Here is an 18,429-nt window from a genome sequence, read left to right as displayed (position 1 = left end):
GATATATCTTTTAGTGGACAATGTTACAGCTGTCTCTTATTAGGTCTAATAGTTTTTCAAAACTGATTATCTTCAGATTTCTAGGTAGTTAGGCAGTTTGCAGCCAAAACTTGTGTCTCCTTTCCAATAGTACACTCTTTATCCTGCTTCACTACGTTGGCTAGATTATCTTTTCAGGACATCGTTCAGTAATAGTAGTTAGAATGGGTCTATCTTGTCCCTGACATTATTTGCTTATTAAAAATGATGCTGGGTCTTGTATCAGAAGATATATTTTATCATGTTAATGAAGCTTCTTTCTTTCCTAATTTATTAGGGGAGTTTTAAAAATGTTGATTTTCATCTCAGCGTACTTTTTTATGAGAGACTCTTGTTTCTGTTTGTTTCCTTTGATCTACTTCTGTGATGTACTGTATGAGATTAGTGGACTTCTTTTAATGAGGTCATCATTACCTTCTAGAGTCTAAATCGCCAAATGTACTTTGGGCTCTGGTGTCACATGGACTTCAGCTGCTATCCTGGCCCATCACTTACTAGCTGGGGAATCATGGCAAGTTCTAAATGAGGATGTACAATAAATGCTGGCAGTTATGACACATTATTCCTTTACTATATTGATGAATCTATTAGTGCTTTATTTAGGATTTTTGCATCTATATTATTGAGATTGGTGTGAAATCTGTGTGTGTACATGATTAGGTTGTATTTATGTTGATTTTCTTATTTTCCTATGCTCTACAAAAGTTAAAACAGCATGAGATATTTTCATACCTATGTTCATAGTAGCATTACTCACAATAGCCAAGAGTTGGAGTAACCCAAGTGTCCACTGATGGATGAATGAATAAACAAAATGTGGTACATACATACAATGGAATATTATTCAACCTTACAAAGGAAGGAAATCCTGTCACATGTTACAATACAGGTGAAACCTGAGGGCATTACACTAAGTGAAATAAGCTTGTTACAAAAAGACAAATATTTGTATATGATTCCACTTTTATGATGTATCTAAAGAAGTCAAATTTATAGAGACAGAAAGTAGAATGGTGGTTACCAGAAGCTGGGAGGACGAGGAAAGGGGAGTTGCTGTTCAACATATGTAGAATTTCAGTTTTGCAAGATAAAAATTCTAGAGATGTGTTTCACAACAATGTGAATATAGTTAACACTACTGAACTGTACACTTAAAAATGGTTATGTTGATAAAGTTTGTTATGTATTTTTTACCACAATAAAAAAATGGCATGAGAATTATATCTTTTCCTTAAAAATTTGAAAGAACTCGTTCATAAAAGCATGCAGAGATAATACACATTTTTTCCATTTCTCCATTGATTATTCATCTTTGAAGTCCTCCACTGCTTAAGATAATTTTGGTTTCATTCACAATTTTTTTTAACCAGAAAGTCATCTATTTAATTAAGTAGCAACTTTATCAGCCTAGTTATTCATAGGACTTTCTTATATCATGCATTTGTTGTATCCCCTTACTCATTTCTAATTTTGTATTCATTTTTCTTTTTCCTCTTTGGCTACTTTATTGCTTTTCCAAAGAATGACATTATGAATTTATCTACCTGTACTTCTATTTTTAAATTCACTAATTTCTGCTTTAACATTTATTTCTTTCCTTCTGGCTTTCCTAGTATATTTTGTTATTCTTTTTTCTTATTTGAGTCCAATGCTTAATTCCTATCTTTTGATTTTTTTCCTTATTAAGTAATTGAAGCATTTAAAGTTCTAAATTTCCTTCTCTGTACAAATTGTAAAAATTCCAGAAGATTTAATTAGTAATGTTGAATTATCACTCATCTCTACATTAAAGAGGAATGGCAATATCTATGGTTTTTATTTTCTCACTTGATTTCCTTCTTTCACCTTCTAAGAGATAACCTTCTTTGATTAGCTTGTTAATTTTTAAATTGCACAATTTTAAAAACCATTATTCAAAATGTGCACATTTATTGCTCTGTTCCCCCTAAAAGCAAAGCCTTACCATTTGTTAGCTGGATGACTTTGAACAAGTCTGTGCATTTATTCATATTTACTACATATGAATAAATACCTTACTACAGGCACAATTCTGGGAGCTGAGAATGCAAAGGTGAACAAGACAAAGTTGCTCTTGTTAAGGAGTATACCTTAGACACATAAGCTAGAAATAAACAAAGAATGATTTTAGCTGGTGATAGTGCTACACAGACAGTAAAGAAGGCTTTAGATAGGGTTGACAGGAAAGACCTCTGCTAACTGCCAGATCCCATGGACTCCTCTTGGGATTTAGCCAGGAAAACCTCTTCTGAGCCATCTGGCACCACTAACCTCCCTTTCTTGAAACTATTGCCTTCCTTGGTTTCTGTGACAAGATAGTGGTGTCACTATCTTATGGTTTCCTCCTACCTCTTTCCCTTCTTTGCAGGCATTTCTTCCTTTGACCACCCATTAAATGAGCCTGATGGGCAGAACCACCATCTGTCCTGGTAGCTAGAAGAGAGCTCAACTGCAGCACAGGCCCAAGATAGGATGCTGAGTCAAGGAGTCAAGACGGTTTTCTACAAGGTGGGGGTAGAGCTTCTCCAGGCTGGGGCACAGGTCTGCCTGGCTTCCTAACACGATTCAATACCAAGGACACTATTTCAAGGAACAGATAAGCAATAAGGAAGTGCTATACTGACTGAAAAGCACTTAACACATTACATAAAGCAAACATTGTCCCTTCCCCAATAGAATTTACATGATAGTTCAGAGGCATGACTCACATAAAAAGACAAGAACACACTGTAAAGCAGCAAAAAACCACACACCAAATTGTGGGGAACAGGCTATAATTGCCATTGGAGTTCAAGGAAGAAAGCCCTCAGAGTGAATTTATCAGTGAGAAAAGACACTTGAGGAGGTGGAACTTGAACCAAGTCCTAAGAGTAACCTGTTTGATCACCAAAGGAGGACACGAGAGCCCATGGTTATAGAGGGCCACAGGCCTGGATCCCAGATTTAACAGGCTCAGTGAATGATGCTGGACACACCCTCTAAGTTTAAAGCCCTGCTCTAACTTCAAGTAAACTAAGTTTAACTAAAAATTTAATCCTGGATTAAGGAGTGAAGACTTCAGTGAAGAGGGTCAAAGTTTTCTTCCTCTTCTTTTATCTCAAGAGGTAGTTGGAACAACAAAAGAGGGAGGTTCAAACAAGAGTGGGTGGGGCCAAGGGAAAAAAGCCATGGTGTAGTTTCTTTAGGCCCTGGCTCTGCTCTAGGTCTTAGGGAAAAATGAGTAGACATTTGGAATGGTTCTTATGGTTCTTGAGGTCCTCAGTTTTCCAGCTCAGAACATCAGGACAGACCAGAGAGAGATTTGGAGCCCAGCTAGTGAGAAAGAATGTGAATCTGACTGAAGAGTCTTCTAGCTGGAAGTTGGATGGGGGAGAGGTCTAATAGGTGGAAGCAACGGCACCTCAACTTTAACACTTTGAGAGATACAAATAAAAAATCCCTTAAATCTTTCTAGCATCTTTCAACTCTTATAAGCCTCATTGGCATGTGGATGTTATTCTGTCTTCATTTGAGGTAGAGCCTAGAAGCAAAGTCTAAAATGTTCAATATGGCACTTCCTCTAGAGAGGATAATGTTCTAGTGGTCCTGATCCAAACGAGCCTTCTCAGTGCCCCGAGCAAAACTCCTTATCAAAAGAAATGAGCCTTGACTTAGAAGTTCCACTCTGGCCTCATATGCTTGAAAGATCCTTGGGCAACTGGTTTCCAATCCAAAGTGGGATTAAAATACTGAGATATGAGGGGGTGGGGGGCACAGTGCCAACAGCTGACTTAAACTATTTTCTAGGGAACAACATCTGGTCTGGCCTAAAATTATGTCCTCAAAATCCATTTCAAACAGACCAAAGTTGCAGGATTCACTGGACTTTGCTCATTAGAGTTTGCTACCAGAAGTTTACATTCCTCTCAACCCCCAAATGAAAAATTTCTCCTTCCACTAGAATAACTGAGACCCAGAAGAGGCAATCAACAGTCAAAGGGGATAGGCACTTATGATTTTAATTTCTGTGTTCCCAAAATGAAAGCTGAAACTCTTGCTTAAACAAGAAATATGCACCATGACACTGACCCCCACTAGGGAATGTTTCTCCCATGCTGCCTTTTAAGGTATCTGGTACCCAGGAAAACATTATAAAGGCTTAAGGGTTTCTTCTTCCTCTTTGGCCCATTTAACAAGAAGTATGTGAAAGTGATCAATTTGCAGAAACCCAACCCTGTCCTGACCCCAGGCAAAGCAGCTCCTCCAGAGTCTCTCTGCACCTAGCCTGTGGTACTTTGGAGGGTCTGTCCTTCTGAGGACAACTGGGATGCAACCAGACATTACCTCCCCTTCAGCCCAGACCAGTAAGCATGGTACTCATGTGGCTTGGGGGAGCAGAAAAGCCTCCTGGCCTTTGAGGCTCAGGAGCCCAGGAGTCAGTCTCTTTTGCTGAGTAGTTATTACCTTTTCAATATAAGCTTCTTTCCTCAGTTTTCATGGTCTGAATCCCTTTTATTCACAATATTCTTTTCCTCCTTTCCCTACAATGCTGGCTCCTCCTCTCTCCCGCCAGCCTACCGAGTCTTCCTGTTTTCTTGTAGGGTGGCTTGATACTGCCTATCCCATGGAGGAAGAGTGGAGAGACACAGCCCTGTGCAGGGTGTCTCTGAGGTGGCTAGGCTGTAGCAGGTGCAAGCAGGGTGTCTATAGACTGATTTCCTGCAGCCATCTACCCACTAAGATAACTTGTGCACAGGGGCAGAGGCAAGAAATGGTGATCAGTCACTGATGAATGTGGTTGCAATGTATGATATATTCAGTTCACTTTGGTTCAACAAACATTTGCTGAATGCTATGATGTACAGAGATTGATGAAAGCTCACAATTATTAGGTACAAAATGGCTGGTGCAGTGGTTTTCAACTCTGGCTGAGAGAATTTTCTGGCTGCAAACTTGAGAATCCTAGCAGCTTAAAAGACAAAATCAAAAACAAAACAAAAGCAATGTCTGGAGCCCCACCCCAGAGATTCAGATTTAATTGGTGTAGGGTGGGGTCTGGGTATTAGTATTTTTTTAAAACCTCTCTGGGTATTTGAATGTGTAGCCACGGGTGAGAACTTTACGTGTCCATAGGTGGAAAGTTCTGAATAAAGGCTGTATTAGTCAGGGTTCTCAAAAGAGAATCAATAGGACATGTTATAAATATATGAGAGGGGATTTATTAAGGGAATTAGCTCACACAATTGTGAAGTCCCACAATAGGCCATCTGCAAACTGGATGCTGGTAGCATGGCTCAGTCCAAGTCCAAAGGCCTCAAAACCAGGGATGTAGATGGTGTCCTTGGTCTAAGTCCTGGAACCCAAAAGCTGAAGAGTCTTGAGCTCTGATCCCCACGGACAGGAGAGAAGAATATATCCCAGATCCAGTAGTTACAGAGAGAGATTCACCTTTTTTTCTGTTTTTTGTTCTCTCCGGGCCCCCAATGGATTAGATGGCTCTCACCCATATTGAGGGCGGGTCTTTCCCACCCAGTCCACTCAGACTCTCATACTAATCTCTGCTGGAAACACCCTCATGGACACACCTAAAAAGATAGCTTTACCAGGTCTCTTGGCATTCCTTAATCTAATCAAGTTGACACTTAGAATGAACATTCGCAAAAGCTAAATCTAGAATTTAGCCAATGGAAAGCTATTGTAGGTTTCTGAGCAAGAGAAGAAACATGAGGATGGCTGTAAAGTGGGAAGTATCTCTTCAGAGTAGTGTGCAGAATGGAGTGAAGAAACAGTGAAAACAAAGAGACCTGGTAAAAACCTATTGCAATAGTCCAGGTAAAAGGTAATAAAGACCTAAACTAAGTGGTAGCCTGGAGAATGGAAAGGAGACAGATTTCTGGGAAAAGTAAAGAAATGGGCAATTTTACAACTGTTTAAGGAAAGGTGGAAAAGCCAGGCTGCCTCTGGGCCACAGTGGGGAAAGGAGGAAGTGACTGGGCCACAGCAGGGAAAGGAGGCACCCTTCCCCTTGCCAAACCCACTTGGCCTCCTATTCTGATCTATACCAAAAACTGCAAGAAGAAATAATTTCTGCTATATAGGAAGTTTAAAAACCCAAGAGAAGAAAAAGAATATAGAGGCTTGGCTCTTTCAGGGGTAAGGTTCAAGGACCACTAACCTAAGCATTAAAGCATATTCAGGACACAATATTTTAAAATGAAGCAAAACTTTATACATTCACAGATTTTTCCCCCACAGAATTTTGATATAGAAAGAAATCATTCTTCTCCTATCCAAGGTATTTACTCTTACCCTAAACTGAGGTGTCACCAATAAAACCATTACTTCTAGGCTATCTTAGAATAATACTAGGCTAAGTTCATACAAAGAAAAATACAGTATCAACTGCAGCTTCAAACACCTTCCTAGGTATTGCCTATGTCAGAAAAGAATAGCCAACACAATGAAATTGGTAGGGAGGGGTGGCTAGGGACTGTAATCATTTATTTGGAGTGTAACATGGTACTCCAAACAAAGGCTCGATTATCCTCAGCTGAAAGCTTGTAGGACAAAATGAGGAAGTGAACAGGATGACCCACTTGAGACAGTGCCAAAAGAACAGAGGTGACTTCACACCCCTGAAAACAGCAACAGGTAGAGAAAAAACATTGGATAATTAAAAGTGAACTGGGACACACCTTCAGTGTTGGAACATCTCAAATTCCATTTCCCCCTCACCTTTCTCAAAACAACCAGACCTTTCACTTAACCTGTTTTTACAATGCTTCATCAAACGAATCACTCTAGAGCACAAAAAATAAGTCAACTGTTATTTTATTGCAGAGGAAAAATATCCTGAAATATGTGTTAAATAATTCCTGACAAAATTATTCTTCAGGACATGTAAGTCTCACCATATGGTCAGATGCAGTGAACTGTCCCCTCACCCTTGAAATAAGCTCCATTAATATTGCCGTAAACCACAGGAAAACCCAAAAGATTTTCTAAATGGCTTCCAAATTTCTACGTAGATGCCCTTATTTAGTCCAAAGGTAAATAATAAACAAGTTGGCAGGAAATTAGAATAGTTGAGAGGAAAAAATGTTAACAATTGGTGAATCTAGAATGAAGGGTATATGGGAGTTCATTATACCATTCTTTCAACTTAATTTTTGAGTTACAGTTGCTTTAGTGTGATCATGCTCTTTTCCAGCTTGCCTAAAAAATGTATTCAATTATTTCTTTTCAAACCAGACACAGAGTATCAGCTCTTCTCCAGATGATGCCCCTTTTCTATTCTGTTTAAGAAACCTTCCAAAGCTTTCTGGGAAGCTTAATTTAAGGGGCTACAGTACACTGATACAGTTTTATAGTTCTTGCAAGGTGTTCAAGTCAAATTTTCATCGAAGGTCTGTGATGGTCACTGCTCTGTCCACAACAGTCACATGGCTGCAGTTCTGCAATAGGGAAAAAGAAAGAAAGGTAAAATCCTAGAAAATTCTCAAGTCATTTTTTAGAACCCCTTTTTATTTTTATTTTATTTTTTAAAAGATGATCGGTAAAGGGATCTTAACCCTTGACTTGGTGTTGTCAGCACCACGCTCACCCAGTGAGCTAACCGGCCATCTCTATATGGGATCCGAACCCGTGGCCTTGGTGTTATCAGCACCACACTCTCCTGAGTGAGCCATGGGCCGGCCCCTGAAACCCCTTTTTAAAAATATTCATTCTAGGCCAGTGGTTCTCAGTCTGGAAGCCACACTGCTACTTAAGTGGCAGTTATGGGGTCTGGGAATCATTACTTCCACCTATCCCTACCTGAAGACTGAATCAATGTCTGCCCATATATTTTCATTTATTTTTCAAATGTATGTATATTCTAGAGTCATTCTTTTGTTTGTTTGGTTTTGGTTTTTGGTGCCAAAATCCAGGAATGAATACAGTCATTCTTAAAATATACATTTATTTAAAAGAATTACTGAATTCATTGCAATTTCTTGGGTCATGATGCCAACCTGATAATAAATTATACCTATCACATGCAGGAATGCTCACTTTTGGCACACAAAAGAGGTCTTTATAACTGAGAGTCTGGGCATTGGTGTCCCAGACTTTTTTCTGATTATGTAGTTTCTGTTTCACATCTTGGTACGTAAATATTTATTAGAATCCAAGGCAGACCACTTTATATTTGAACAGATCTGCCTGAAAGTTCTTCCTCATACTCAGCTGAATACTGTCATTCCATGAGATCTTAGTTGTAGTGCTGGCAGTGATATGAAATATACCTAGCACCTTTTTTATATATCACTTCTTTAACACTTAAAGTCAGTTCTCAGATCCGTCCTGGGGTTTCTCTTCTAAACATCCCCAGTTCCTTTTATGTGACAAGGTTCTGAGTCCCTTTCCCATATTGGTCACTTTTCTCTGAACCCAAAAAGAAATAATAATACTCCACTGCCAGCATGGAATAGAGACTATCCACATTAGATTTGAGGAGTGAATTAAAACATACTGATCTTATTATCAACTAATAATTCACAGATCATAACTCAGGAAAAAAACAACTTCCTAGGAAGTTCATAAAATCCCCATTAACTAAGCAAAATTCCAGAATCAAATATACAAGGGTACTTCAAAAAGTTCGTGGAAAAATGGAATTAAAAGATAACATGAATCTTCCCATGAATTTTTTGAAGTACCCTTGTATTTAATTTACCTATCTTAAGAGGACTTTTCCCTTTGCATTCAAACCTCTTATTGAAGTACAGGCTTAGCAACTGACACTGATGCAGAAAAAACTAACATTTAATAAGCCAGTAACTACATTAGGTACTTTTTGCACATCACTACATTTAATCATCTCCCTAACCCTATAAAGTAGGTGTTATTATGATTATTCTCATTTTACACATGTGAAAGTTGAGGCCCAGGAAGGGTAAGTCATCTAATCAAAGACACACCATCATTAAGTGGCAGAGCTAACATTCAAATCTGTTCCCATCCCACACTGCTTCCCATGTATGTTCTCATTATGGAGATCTGGAAAGATAAGTGACAAGGCCGGTCCTCTATATGAGTCAGAAAGGATGAGGCACTGCATCAGCTTTGATTGTCCTCCCTGCTTGAAGCACAATTCCTTCTACATAAACACATACACAGAACAGAGGTGGGTCCTTGCTGTGTGGATGAAATCCTTTCTGGCGACAGGAAGAAATCTCTTCTAGTCCATGGTCAGTTAGTTTAAAGAATCCAGTTCTGAAGTAAGAAAAGGCAGACTCAGAGTCAAGCAAAGGTGTCCCCCCATCCCTACACATGCACACACAGGCATGCACACTCACACAGCTGGGCAGAGGGCATTTTGAGACAGCTTCCGTAGGATGCTGGCTCATAGGTCTCTTCTCTGGTGAATGAATCATAGTTAGAGAATGATTCATCATTGCCACCACACTGGTTTTGCTGGGAGAATTCATAGTAAATAACAGGATTTGGAATGAAAAAGAAGTAACGCTTTGAGACAATCTGTTTGATTTTGAAATTCTCTAATCTAACAGCGTACTCTTGAAATTCCTATTGCTTCGAGTCAGGCACTTCAAATCCCTTGCAGATGTTCTTAGAAAAGCAACTAAGTCCTTGCTCAAACATCTTTTTAAACAAGCATAGTAGGTTTATCAGGATACGGGGCTTAAAAGAATGCCTTTTATAATAGCCAATTAATACTACAATCTAAAATAGTACAATTATATTTTAAAAAGAACAAGTTCTAAAGAATAGAGAACTTTTCCTCTGAGGCCTTCTTCCCTACTACCTTCTTGTAACACCCAGAACCATGTTCTGTGTACTCACTCCTGGAACTTGGGGGAGCAAACAATGGCTATTGATTCTGGCAACATCATTTGGTAGGAGCAGTGAGTGTGTAGGTCAACACTGGAGAGAAAGGCGGTCTGCGTGGGATGAGTCTGAAAAGAGGGGAAAAAAAGAGAACTCTCAGTGAGGATGTACAGCCACGCCTGGTCCGTGAAGGAAGGTAGAGCCCCAAAACTGGCCACAATTTCCTTTTCAAGCACAAAGCCATGTAACCATGAGAGGTACACGTGAAGTTCATATTAAGTAAGGATGTTCCTTTCCAGCATCGTAAACAAGTACAGTTTAACATAAATATGTGAAGAGACTCAACATTTCAAGTTCAAGAGATTTATTGTACAACATGGTGACTACAGTTCATAACAATATTTATATACTTGAAAATTGCTGAGAGTAGATTTTAAGTGTTCTCATCAACAAAAAATAAGTATATGAAGTAATGCATATATTAGTTTGATTTAGCCATTCCACAATGTATACATATTTTAAGACATCGTGTTATGCAACATACATATACGATTTTTATTTGTCAATAAAAAGAGAAAAAAATGGATGTGTCTATTATAAAGTCCTAGAAAACAATGAATAAAATGAATAAAAGAGCTCAAGGAAATAGGGGGAATAAGCAATTTTTGGAACTTGAAAGAGTTGTCTGTGGTGAGGAATACAAAGAGAGAGGGGAAGGGGATGAAAGTGATTAAGAAAATAAAATAATTTAGATGGATTCAGCCCCAGTAGAACAAAAGCTAAATAGTTGGGGATTTTGTTTTACACATTGTGGGGAAATGTCACAGTGGATGGGAGATTCACACTTCAGTTTCTGGGTAGCTGAATGTATGAGATGCCCTAACACACACTCTGCAGAACCATGATTCTGGGATTCCGTAGAGGGTCTGACTGACTGGGTGATTTCCGTCTAACAGAAAGCAATGCAGTGTTAAGCCCAGGCAACTGCATACCATCCTACCTCACAGTTATAGACTACATGCAAAATAACCCACCATATTTCACTTAATTCACTCATATGACTTCTCAGAGAGAGGGCTGGGTGGCAAGGCTGTGTTGAGTAAGAGTAAACTGAGCACAAAGAGGCTTGAAACTTCCTGACTTCCCATGTCTGAAAACAGTGGAAGAGGTTAGGCAGCCTGGGAGGGTATGCAGACAAAAAGAGGGGAGCAAATGGAAGGAGGAAAACCTTTCTCTCTGGCCCTCATAAGGGGAACTCTGATACTGCTGGTTCCCGAGGGTAGGCCTGATGGGTTCTGGAATTCCTGGTTGGATGGAAAGCTGTAGGCTGCAGAGCTTTGAGGGTAGAGGGGTATCAAGGCAGTGGGCAAATGGGAAACCATTAACTAGTGGAGTGTGGAGAGGGCCTGAAGACAGAACTCAAACCTTCCATCTGGGGCATCATGGGGGAAAGATACTGATATCAGTGCTGAAACTCAAAGACCTCTGCAGAGGGGGCGATGGGCTGCATTCCAAGGTCAGAATAGACAAGAGAGAAGAATTTGACATTGTGTCATATTCCAATTAAACTAGTTGTGACCTCTAGAAGGGAAATCAAGCTCTAGGTTCAAGGTGTCCAGAAAAGGTTTCCCTGGGGTTGGTGTGTGCAGGCCAGGAGAACAGCGTGGTGGGCCTTGAGAGGTGGGGGGACGGGCATGGTGATCAGCATCGGGGACAATGTTGCATGGAAACTGGCTAAGACACCTAGGTCAGAACCGCTCTGGGGGCTGCATGGAACTGAAGACTAGACTTCCATTCAGGGCATGCAGGAGTCAGGGCTGTGGAGACGTATGACGACACTGGTGTCATCCAGGGTGTGGAAACTGACATCAGGGGCACGTAAATGTGCAAGACCTGCCTTGGAGGCCTAGCAGGCAAGGAGATGGGTGAGGAGCTGTACCTCAGGCTCTGCGGGTACAGAGACAGGACAGGAGCCCTCTCTTGTGGCAACTGCAGGCAAGAAGACTGATGTTGCAGGAGTTGGGGGTGTGGAGACAAGGAGAGCACACCAGTGTCTCAGCTGTGCAATGGAGACACCTGCGTCCCAGGTGTCACAGGTGAGAAGATAAGTGAGCATACCTGCCTCTCTTGGGCAGGCCTGGAGACAAGAGGGGAGACCAGTGCCCGTGGGCACTGGGGGAATGGGGATGGTCGAGGCTACCTGCCATGCAGAGATCACAGGCATAGTGGGAGCAGAGGCAGGCAGAGACATCTGCATCTCAGGCTTGGAGACAGGAGAGGAGACTGTTTGCTGATGTTTACTGCTCTGGCTCTCCTGCTCTTGAACCAAACTGGAAGAATTTAAGGACTTTGAGGTTGGGTCCACCCTAGGATCCATAGAACCAAAGGTGTTAGTGGGGTGATCATGACGGGTATCTATGGACAAGGTAGGTGGGTGTCCTCAACAACTGTGGCATGACAGTGGCCCTAGGAACTTCCTCTGGAAATTTTTCCTTTTTATCTTCTCTAAGAAGTGTGAGTATCTCTGGATGATTCAGGCTTTTGTTGTTCAAGAGACTCATAATTTCTAGTTGATTGTCAAGACTTATCTGACTCTCTGTACATCATGGAGAGTCACCCATTCTGGAACAGATGATACATGCTTCCCAATACTGCAACATGGTAGAAGTCAAGGACTTAATAAACCACAATCAGATGAATGATTCTTCTTCTCAACAGAGGTGTTAAAAAGGTCAAGTATGAGTCTGGGGCTCTACACGCAAATGCTGTCCTGTGGTTACAGCATCATCTAAGGAAGATATGGGAGGTAGGGGGCTACTCCAATTTTAGTGGATGGTTACATCATACAGAAGAGCCTTTCTTGTTTAGAAGTAGAAGATGATGTTGAAATTTGACAGTAATCAGTTAAAGCACTATCTAAATGTGCGTTCAGTTTATTTCATTTGTTTCCAATTACTTTACATATTATTAAGCACATTTTTTTGTATACAAAACAGACAACTATATAATGACTTATGTTCATCTTAGAGAGGGTGTGATCTTAGGCCACAAAAATGGAAAAAGAAAGATCCGATATGACTCAAAAGACCACCAGTCACTGACAGAAAAGCACAGAAAAGAAACAAATGCAATTAACTAGTGTTTTCAAACCTGCTGTGCAAAAAACATGTCTCCTGAGGAGCTTGTCAAAAGAACAGACTCTTGTGCCCCACCCTTGGAATTATCCATCCTGAGAGGGAACTTTTTTTTAAAGCTCACTAAATGATTCTTATATGCAACGTCATCTGAGAAGCACCACTCCACTGAATGCCGTGACAAGCTCACTGTGGAAGAGGTCTTCAGGGCAGAAACACGTTAGCTGAGTGCTGGCAGCAAATCCACACCCAGATCCTCATTGGGCATGTGACAACTTTAATGACCACAAGGAAAAATCAGTTTCTTTTTTTTTTTTTTTTAAAGATGACCAGTAAGGGGATCTTAACCCTTGACTTGGTGTTGTCAGCACAACGCTCACCATCCCTATATAGGGATCCCTTTTTTTTTTTTTTCCTCTGACCAGTAAGGGGAGTGTAACCCTTGGCGTGGTGTCGCCCGCACTGCACTCAGCCAGTGAGTGCACCAGCCATCCCTATATAGGATCCGAACCCGTAGCCTCAGCGCTCCCAGCACCACTGCACTCCCAGCACTGCACTCTCCCGAGTGAGCCATGGGCCGGCCCTAGGAAAAATCAGTTTCTACATGATGACAACATAATCCTTTAGAATATTAGGGAGCAATGGCCTGTGCCAGCACCTTTCATCCCACAGTTAGAGCCTAGAATTCTAACTGACAGCCAACTAGGCCTGCAATCTAAAGTTGGGTGGCTAGAAAAACAAAAAGACACACAGCAGGGGCTCAGTAAATAATTGTTAAATGGAACCAAAAAGCCTTGCCTTGATCCCCTGCTCCGGTATAAACTACTGTGTCTTCTCTCCCTCCTTCCTTTCACAGTCAAGTTTCTTGAATGAATAGTTTTGCTCACTATGTCCACCCTGCTGGGGATAGAAGAAAGCACTTTCATGAAGAGAAAACAATATGCCAAAGGAGCAGAACTGAGTGAGGAGAATGAATGCTGAGGGCAGCCTGGGTGCCCAGATGGGAGCAGGAGGGCCACCTGAGAGAGCAATGAGGGCTAGGACAAGGCTGAGACAAGGTGAGTTCCTGGAACACTGGGTTGGGGGTTTGACAGTAGTTGGTGATCAATACATGACCACTCTCAGATTTTTTGCTCAGATTTTAACATCTGAGCAAACCTTATGGTCTGCTTTTTGTTTGTTATTAATCCAAAATTAGGAAGGAATGGTGCAGAAATATCATGAGAGGAAAGAAAGCTGAACTATTATCAATTCAGGCTGTAAATATGTTCCTAGATGGGCCTTCATTGATATTTAGGAATCCCTTTATTCATTTGTGGCTAAGTTCTACCTGAAGTCTAAACAGTAACTATTCCAAACTTTCCCCATCTCTTCCAGTTTCTAAATCCACCTTTTTCTCCCTCTTGTTTGACAGCAAGATTGTCTAAAATGAGTTCTCCCAACCCCTCTAAACATCATTTTAAAAATCTGTCTGTATCTTCCATCTCTCTTTCTTTAATCCTGTCTTGGAGGAATGGGCGTTTTTCCGCCCCCATGAAGATGAGCCCGCTTTTGCACTTCTGATTTAATACTTTCCTACAGCCACATTATCTTGTTTCTCTTGCCCTTTTACATCTCCTCCACTGGCTAATTGTGCATAAAAACACATTCAGACAACAATACACACAATGTGGATAAACTTTCAAAATGTTAAGTAAAAGAAGCTAGATACAAAAGATACATATTGCATAATTCCACTTACAAAAATGGTGAAAACCAGGCAAAACTAAATTATAACATTTAGGAATACACATTTAGGTGGTAAATCTGTAAGGATAGCAAGGAAAGGATGACCAGAAAAGTCAGGAGAGGGGTTATCTTTACCAGGGAGGAAGTATGACTGGGGGTGGGAGTGTGCTTCTGGCAGTATTTGATTTCCTGATCTAGCTAGTGTGTGTACATAGATGTTTTGCTTAATGATTCATTAAAATGTTCATTTCATTAATGTATGAGAGGTCTTCAAAAAGTTCATGGAAAGATGTGCATTATCTTTTAATTCCATTTTTCTACGAATTTTTTGGAGTACCCTTGTACTTATATATGGGTTATATTTCAAAATATAAAGCTTTTGAAAAAACAAAATCAAAACAAAACTCACGTTCAAGTCTTCTCACATCAAGTAAACATCTTTCAACACAGCTACTCCTCAAGCCACCATCCTGTCTCTCTCCTTTCTTCTACAGTGAAGCTCCTCGGAATGGTAGCATACTCTTAACTATCGCCACCACCTCAATCCCCATGACTTCCTAAACCCTTACAATCTACTCCCACCACTGCCTAAAACCCACTAAATTGAGGTCCTCAATGACCTCACCAAATCCAACAGGCTAATCCAAGTCTTCTCCATTCTGGGGCTCTCTATAGCATGTGACATGGTTAATACCCTGCAATTCCTTTTTAAAACATTCCTCCTTCTGTGGCTTCTGTGCTGTAACACTACCCTTGCCTTTCTCATTTGTCTCTTTGCTTCCTTACTGTCTACTTTCTGTGCTCTCCTAGGTCACCTGTCCCTCAAGTTGCCAGTGAATCTCTTCTTGCTCTTGACACTCCCCCCAACTTCCAAGGCTTCCAAGGTCAGCTCTATGCAGAGAACTCCTAGATCTCTCTCTCCTGCTTTGACCTTGCTCCCAAGTTCTAGCCTAACATTTCTAACTGCCTGATAACTACCTCCAACAATTTGATGTCTCATCAGTACCTTAAATTCAACATGCTCAGAACTGAATCCCACCTACAAAGCAAGTCCTCCTGGATCCCGTCTCTGCTTATGAGATGATCACTGCCACCTCCCTGAGCCAGGCTTGAAATCTCTGAGTCAGCATGGACTCTTACTCATCATCCTTTGTTACTCATTCCCTAAATCCTTTAAAATCCTATATTTATCCCCTCCCTCCCCAAAACACTACCATCACCCTAGCCCTCATTATTATCAGATTTTAGTAAGTTCTTCACTTACTAAAAAGCAGAACTATTCTGCCTGTCCGCTCAAGACCCTGCAGAACATGGCTCCAACATATCATGTTTACAACATATCTTCCACCATTTACTGGTATGAATCATAAATCCCAGCACACTGGACCCTCAATGCTCCAGGAACACAGACTGCTTATTCCTGAAGCTGTCCCCTCCATATGGAACTCTCCCTTGGCCCATCTTATCAAAATTCTAGTAAATCATACCAGGTATGATCCCTCCTTCCTCTGAATTTCTTGAGGCCCTTAGCATATCCTGCCTCACATGAAGAGTTATTAAATGTCTATTTGTTTAATCTCCACTATGAGACTAAAATTATACCTTACTCAAATTTGTATACTTTGGCAAACAGGGAACAAGTTTTCTATCCCCCATCTACTGCAATGGGAGGATACACAGTAGCAAGCAAATCAGTCAATATTTATGTAATTGAACCAAAGAAAGGACAGAAGGCACATGGGACTGCCTCCCAGGCCAGTATTTCCCAAATTCTGACATACAAGTATGTGTCATCTTCCCAAATCCAATAAAACACCGATTTATTTGTACCTCTGTCACACAACATGAAAAGCAGCTTGGTCTGTGAGAGTGAGAGGTTGAAAAGAAATAAAAAAAGAAATTAAGAAATAATCTTTAGGGAAGGAATATATATTACCTGAACATTACCAGAAGACTACACAAGATATGTAGACACTTAAAAACCAGATATATTGGTGGCCCTTCTTTATTGGTACATAAAGTTACACGCTGATTTAAGAAAGACCAAATGCAAGCATCTGAATTAACTTCCTTGGCTCACTTAAAAAAATTTGATTTATGTACCTTTTAGGAACAACATCTGTATAAAGCAGACACAGTCTCTATGGTCAATATCCACATATATTCCAGCATACCATAACCATTCAGACTCACAGGGAAACTGGAACTTTAGGGAAACTTTAGTCTATTTTTACTAAAAAAAAAAAAAAAAAAAAAGTTAAAAAATTAAAAAGTCCTAAGTACTCAGAAATCAATACTGGAGTACAAGCAGTCAAGTATGCTAAGGACTACATCCAAAGGAGGGAAAAGCAATAGATAATTTGGATATAATTTACTTTGTTCGAAGAATGAAATAAGCAGTGTATTTATAACACCATGAGAGAAGAGGCTAATCCTCAGAGGGCTCAGAATTGCTTACATGGATCCAGCCCAGTGTGATGAGACCCTGCTGATCCTGTATGAGGAAAAGTTCTTCTTCGTTCTCTGTGTTGCAATAATCAGACCCAGCGCTTTGCTTGGGGATGAGAACATGGGTAACGGTAAATTCATTCCTCATCTGCCAAAGGAGAAAACAGCTTGTCACAATTCCCTGGCACTCATGCAGCCCCACTCTGTCATAACAGTGAAAAGTCATTTAACATCTACACAGGGGAAGGCCCTTTCCACCCCAGCATGAGTCTCTCTCGAGCTCCCCAAGTCCCTTACGGCAGTGGTTCACCACCTTAGCTGCTCATGCACATTGCATGAGTGCCTGTAACACAACAGATGCTGCAACCAACCTCAGAACTTTGTGTTCAGCCTCAGCAATTACCAGCACCCTGTGGGAATTTCCTGCTGCCACCAAAAGAACTCAGGGTTCTTGAGAAGCTCTGGGTAGGGTACCATTTCTCTTCCTCTACTCATGTCTAGTTTCCCTTTCACTGTTCCATTAAGTCCTTCTCATTCTGTAAGGCTCAGGTTAAGTCTATTCTACTTCATTCATTTATTCATTCAGCAGTTAGCAATGGGTTCTTTAAGTACCTCCACTTGGTGATCTTTCTTTCCTCAAAATTCCTAGTGCTCATATTGTACATTCTATTCCACATGCTATTTTTCTTTTGGTGTATGTCTCCCATATCTCCAAAGTGATTGGGCACTTTTTTTTAAAGGTAATATTTGCCTTATATATTATATTCTGAGGTCCCACCATAATATATTCAAAAATGATATATAGGTGATGACTGGATCTTCCTACCAAGTATAAATTAGGTATTTCTTACTACTAGCATTAAAATAATCAGTTCAATTCAGGGGACTCTGAAAATCAATCAAATAATTCCGTTGGGTCACCAAATTCAAAGTGACACTACACACTATATTATGCAGTCCATTGTTCCTTCAGTGGTGCAGAGTAACAGATATCTTTTCTGAGAGTCACGGGAGGCCAAGGGGTAAGAAACAGCCTCAGCTCAGGAAAGAGTTTTTTTTTTTTTTTTTTTTTACCAGTTTTCCACAGAGAATTCCACAGGTCTCTACTCCCCGGGCAGTGTTGGCACTGGCTAACTGGAGAAACTGTGGACACAGCCTCCCAGGCACCACCACATGGCGCAATCCATCGATTGTAGGAACTGTAGTAGAGAAAGGGAAGAAGTCTGAGACCATGGGGCTGAGCCTTCCCCAAGCA

General features: G+C 40.6%; 1 protein-coding gene across 3 annotated transcripts in view; it reads right to left on the bottom strand.

Moving 5' to 3' along the window:
- Positions 1-6,252: 6,252 nt before the first annotated feature.
- STAMBP (STAM binding protein) overlaps positions 6,253-18,429 on the bottom strand; it is a 34,294-nt gene continuing 22,117 nt past the window's right edge. For all 3 annotated transcript variants that reach the window (XM_063078201.1, XM_063078199.1, XM_063078200.1), the window contains exons 6-10: positions 18,249-18,373; positions 17,185-17,322; positions 9,880-9,992; positions 9,192-9,291; positions 6,253-7,490 (exon numbers count right to left, since the gene is read on the bottom strand). In XM_063078201.1, the coding sequence (XP_062934271.1) occupies positions 7,434-7,490; positions 9,192-9,291; positions 9,880-9,992; positions 17,185-17,322; positions 18,249-18,373 (533 nt within the window). In that variant the 3' untranslated portion in view covers positions 6,253-7,433. The remainder of the gene's footprint in view (positions 7,491-9,191; positions 9,292-9,879; positions 9,993-17,184; positions 17,323-18,248; positions 18,374-18,429) is intronic.

This window comes from Cynocephalus volans, chromosome 14 (genome assembly GCF_027409185.1).
Source record: "Cynocephalus volans isolate mCynVol1 chromosome 14, mCynVol1.pri, whole genome shotgun sequence".
Taxonomy (NCBI): domain Eukaryota; kingdom Metazoa; phylum Chordata; class Mammalia; order Dermoptera; family Cynocephalidae; genus Cynocephalus; species Cynocephalus volans.
This window is presented reverse-complemented; position numbering and strand designations above follow the sequence as displayed.